The following is a 5,216-nucleotide window of genomic DNA, read 5'->3' as shown; positions in this document are numbered from 1 at the left end:
GGGCAGAGCAAGCGTTCATTGCGAATCGGATCGCAGAGGACAGGGAGCTCAGGGCTGCCGGGGGAACAGGGCCTGGAGAGGAGGAGGAGGAGGAAGGTGCTGAGGGCGAAGGCTCTTCTGTTTCTATGTCGGTTTGATGATCTACATGGTTCTATTCAGGCTGCATGTTTATGTCTGGATATACCGTACTGAATATGAGATACAAGGATGTGAATGAGGAAATTTGAGGATTGCCCGGTCACTGTATGCGGATGAACCCGGGCGCATCCGGATTCGGCAACCTCGATTGTAGATGCTCTTAAGTCTTTCTGCTCGTACCACCATAGATGCAACGTGGGGATGATCACAGCTCTCATGTTGCTGATAGTGGAATATACCTCTAGTAAATAGAACGGACATTTTGAGTTTTGTGTTCAAAATCAATGGATTCGTTTAAATATTGATCACTGAGCAACTATAACCAGTAATCTCTCTCCCTCCTGAATGTCCTGAATTTCTAACCAAAAACTAAAAAGGGCAACACCAGCATGTAAGTTAGTTCCCATAAAATTTAAGACCCTGATAAGTGCCACACGTGTGGCACGAAGCAATTCTGTCCTGATGTTTTTTTATGGCAACTTTAGTTATAAAGCATGGCAACGTTCTGTTAGATGGCAATTTTAAATATTTTTTTTAGGGGGTCAGAGCGGTGTTACTACATGCCACACGTGTGACACTTATCAATTGGGGAAAATTATCCACAGGTGTAGCAATTGTTGATCCAGCCCGACAATTGTCAATAACCAAAAGGGTGAATTGAGTTCGTTTTCGGTAGGCCTGGCGATCTGTTATTGGAACCATAAACCAAGCACTCTAGTGCTCAAATACCTGGGGTAACACAAGACTTATTAGCTTACAAAAATTCCAATATATATATATATATTCAGTACACCATAGAAAAACACAGGACTCGGGCTGACTGCAACAAGATGGGCGACGTAAATATAAGTTGAAACATAAACCAATCACTAACTCTAATACTCAGCCGAGCGATAGGAGTTCACAGTGCCAACCCAACTATACACTGTTGCTAGCTTAGGCCACTGACAAAATACTAAGAACACATAAAAACATATCTTTCCAACGAAAATGGTTCTCGTTCATTGACTTGGATCATGGACTCAACTGCCGTGAGACAGTCAATCCTCCTGAGACCAAGAGGGAAGCAGTAAGGTAGGGTTGCTGTTTGATGGGCATGGGATCTTTGACATCATGAGCTGCGAGTGTTAGGGACTGGAGCTAACAACTGCATCCCCCAGCCTGTGCCTGCGACTGAGATGAGTTAGCATTGCTGGACTTTAAGTTCACATCAACCATGTCTTCCTGCTTTGCTGATGAAAGGGTCTCCATTCCAGGCAGTGCAGCAGCAATTTTGCGGAACAGAGCCTGGTCAAGAAATTGTGCTTGTTAATACAAAACAAGCAGAAAGTAATGTCATGTGACCAGTTCACAAGAATAACCCTATTCCGCTGCTTTTGAGTTCCAGAAGAAGAAAACTATGACCAAAGCCAGCTTTTATTAAATGAAATGAAAATATCTATTTTTAAGGCACACCTTAATGTTAAAACCAGCTTTAGCACTAGTTTCAATAAACATCACACCGAGGTCCTTTGCCTTGCCTTCCCCTTCCTCAATGGATACTTGCCTGTTGCGCAAGATAGCAATAAAAATTAAGCAAGAGAGGTGAGTAACATTTGTGACAATCATATTAGTACTTTACAAACAAAGAAAATCCAAAATCATTGGTGATTTAGCTAATGTAGCTAAGAAAAAAAATAGCTCAATTACACTGTGTACGTGTTAAATCCAAATTGACCCCATGCCAGTAATATTACAGTTACACTCTTTTTCCCTTAACTTCTTGTCTACCTGTATAAGGTGGTTGCTACCGTGGCTCGTTGCCTTACTTGACCCAGCAAATCAAACTCAACCGGATGTCAAGTCAAATGATGTACTGATTTTCAACATTGTTTGTTTGTGCGTGTGTGTGTGTGTGTGTGGGGGGGGGGGGGGGGGGGGGGGGATAACATGTTTTATGGTACATGGTTCAATTTGGACTTCGCTGGAATGTGGGGACAAATTCAACGCCCACAAGGTTATAAGTACACTTTGTACTTCAGTCATACTACAACATCAAGGGAAATTCCTTAAATGCATAATCCCTCAGTGAGACGGTGAAGGATCGCACAAATATCACGTGGTCTGCGAAGAATTGTACATCTTCAATTAAGGCCATGAAAATTGAGGTTCTGACCATATTGTAACGCATGCGATAAATTCACGCACCACGATGCGTCTGAAACTCTGAATAAAACAAAAAAGGCAGTTTGCTTAAAGAACCGACAAGTGGATCAGACTGAGTACAATCTGTTGTGCTCAAAGCAGAATAATCAGAATAGTGCTAGTTAATTTTGCTTCACATATTTGTTATGCTTAACTACGCTAGTATCACTCACAGCATGTAACAGAAGTTACACAAAACAATAGAACTGCAAATTTTGGTACATCTGGAGAGTACTTAGGATATCACATGTGACCTAGTAACAAATGGAAATACTCAAATATAGTGCACTCATTGAATGGATAGCAATGTGAACCACACTCTGACCTCTTGTCCACAAGGTCAGTTTTGTTCCCAACAAGCACAATAATGACATCACTGCCCCTCTCAGTGCGAACTTCCTCTATCCACTTCGACGTGTTTAAGAAAGACTGCCTGCCTGAAGCATGAAACAAAAAATATATAAGGGGAATGCCAGTAAAATTTGGAACTTTGCGACATCAGAAATCATTATTTGATGAAGAAATTATTTATGAGAGAGAGAAAGAGAGAGAGAGCATACTTGCAACATCGAATACAATAACAGCAACTGAAGAGTCTCTGATGTAGCTTGGAATTAAACTCCTGAATCTTTCCTGACCAGCTGTATCCCTGAAAACAAAGAACAAAAATACATGACAATGATCAGCACTCCAATGGACAGAACAGTCTGTCAGTAATGAGGTAACAGATGTGAGCATACCAGAGTTGGAGTCTCACAGTTCTATCTTCAAGGTACATTGTCTTCGACAGGAAATCAATACCAATCGTAGCCTGTTTAGGGAAGAACATAATACATGAAATTAACTTAGATACATTATTATAAGCAGACATTTTATCTATGAAGTACGTTAAAGGAAAATAGAATCAGAACAACTGATCGTCACTCCCACAATAATACAGCACAATGTTAACAAGCCATCATTGTTCACCAGGAAAAAAAAGTCTGTTGTAGGTATACCGATATACATATGAAGAGGCTCAATGTTAGTTAAGAGTTCAGATTGTGCATATATTCTACACTGCGTTGAAGGTCTTTAAGTCATAGAAATGCAAACGTTCCATATCTAATTGGGATCGCAGGTATCATAGTGAACTCCTAGAATTAGCAAAAGGTTCCGTCTGGGATCGCAGGCGTCATGGTACCTCTCTCTCTTTCTCAGGTTGCAAAGTGGCATTGAAACAACTCGTACGTATTAGCTATCATTCCCTACATTACATCCGCCAGAATTCTCCAGCAAGTCAAAGCTAGGCTGGCATTGAAACAACTCGTACGTATTAGCTATCATTCCCTACATTACATCCGCCAGAATTCTCCAGCAAGTCAAAGCTAGGCCGAGCAGCGTGGGCACATTTGTCACCAAACAACACTGCGATCCTGGGAAGACACCATTGACGGCAGGACAATTTCTCACGCATTAAATTCCAAATCACACAGAAAATAAGATTGCAGTGGCCACACGCCAATTCAACTTCCTCAGCCAGGGATCGTGAGCATTTCGTCGCTCCGTGATACATCACGGACAAAAGGTTGTAAAATAGCAGATGCTCAAGTCTCAAATACTGTAACCATGGATCGCACCAAGCCCCAAATAAAGAAGAGCTGGACACACATGCTACGCACCCGATCAACAGATCTAATCACCCGTTCACAGGGTCAGATTGAAACGCTCGGTCGGGCCGGATCTCGCCTCGATGACATGGATAGATCCAACCATCCCGGCTCGAGGAGAGGAAACGGCAAAACAGAGGAAAGAAACTGAAACAAGCAACAGGCGCGGGATTGGGGATGGGGAGGGGCCGTGCCTGGTAGGTGTTGTCGAACTTGTCGTACATGAAGCGGGTGATGATGCTGGTCTTGCCGACGGACTGGTCGCCGAGGAAGACCAGCTTGTACTTGGCCAGAGCCGACACGGGAGCCATCTTGTCCGGCGCGCGGCGGCGGCGGCGATATCAGATCGGGATCGGGTCCGGCAGGGCGGGTGGGTGGGTGGAGAAGGGGGAAGGGCGGGATCTCGCTCGCTCGGTGGCGCGGTATGGGTGGGAGTCTCCCCGAAGGTCTCGCCCTGCCCCTCCTTCGTCCCTCGCGCTCCCCGCTCCCCCACGTTGCGCGTCCCCGAGATTTGTGCCTGCCGTTTATTAGCGAGCGCTTGCAAGGCTGGAGGACCGGAAATGAAAAATGGCAAAACCTCGCTGATTTCCTTTTTCAATTTATAAAATTTATTAGTACTAAGTGGTAATAATTTTATAATGTAGTACGTAGTTTCTATATGGGAAACGCTTCGGGACGGCACGCCGGCCGAACTTTCAGCCGGTCTTGAGGGCCACGCTGGCTCCAGTGTCAATGAAAACACCCCCCGCGCAAGACGTGTGTGGGTGGGCCTCACACAACTGCCCTGAATCTTATCCTTATCCTTTCTTCTAACTTCAGCCCCATCTCTCTCCACGCCGTGCTTCTTCTTTTCCTTCCCCCCGCGTTGCCGCCGGCCAGTGGCTGCTGCCGTCCGTGTGCTCCGCCGAGCCGGGGGACTGCCCGACTGCTCGCCGAGTTAGGGGACTGCCTGACTAGTGCCGACCGGCGCCCGCTGCCATGAAAAAGGATTGCAGCAAATTACATCACCGGTCGTATCAAAAAACGAAGACGGTTGCAGCAAAACATCGTCAGCGTCGTCATGGGTCGCAGCTAGGACATGAAGCTTGAAGCTTTTTTCAATACCGGTTGTAGCTTCTGTAACCGCTGGTTGCAACTTTTTGTTCTTGTCCATGGCTTTCGGCTCTATGGTTGAAGCTTTTTTTTCGCCGGGTGAAGCTTTTTTTCATCGCGATATGAAGCTTTTTTGGTCATTGGTTGCAACTT

General features: G+C 45.0%; 1 protein-coding gene across 1 annotated transcript; it reads right to left on the bottom strand.

The window, feature by feature from the left end:
- Window positions 1-887: 887 nt before the first annotated feature.
- On the bottom strand, window positions 888-4,489 carry LOC123052614 (ras-related protein RABH1b). Its single transcript, XM_044475864.1, has 6 exons — window positions 4,166-4,489; window positions 3,063-3,133; window positions 2,883-2,971; window positions 2,648-2,759; window positions 1,594-1,684; window positions 888-1,425 (listed from the first exon to the last, which is right to left on the bottom strand). Exons 1-6 carry the CDS (start codon window positions 4,280-4,282, stop codon window positions 1,279-1,281), a joined length of 627 nt encoding a protein of 208 aa, XP_044331799.1. The 5' UTR covers window positions 4,283-4,489; the 3' UTR covers window positions 888-1,278.
- Window positions 4,490-5,216: the final 727 nt, after the last annotated feature.

Source organism: Triticum aestivum, chromosome 2D, assembly GCF_018294505.1.
Source record: "Triticum aestivum cultivar Chinese Spring chromosome 2D, IWGSC CS RefSeq v2.1, whole genome shotgun sequence".
NCBI classification, from domain to species: Eukaryota; Viridiplantae; Streptophyta; class Magnoliopsida; order Poales; family Poaceae; genus Triticum; species Triticum aestivum.
This window is presented reverse-complemented; position numbering and strand designations above follow the sequence as displayed.

Bases quoted from the DNA above. Each gene is read 5' to 3' on its own strand.
- LOC123052614 (XM_044475864.1), bottom strand. From the start codon at position 4,282: ATGGCTCCCGTGTCGGCTCTGGCCAAGTACAAGCTGGTCTTCCTCGGC. The intron at 1,685-2,647 runs GTCAGAGTGTGG...CTTGCGCAACAG, and splicing joins ACTGACCTTGTGGACAAGAG to GCAAGTATCCATTGAGGAAG. The intron at 1,426-1,593 runs GTGTGCCTTAAA...TTTCTTGACCAG, and splicing joins AAGCTGGTTTTAACATTAAG to GCTCTGTTCCGCAAAATTGC.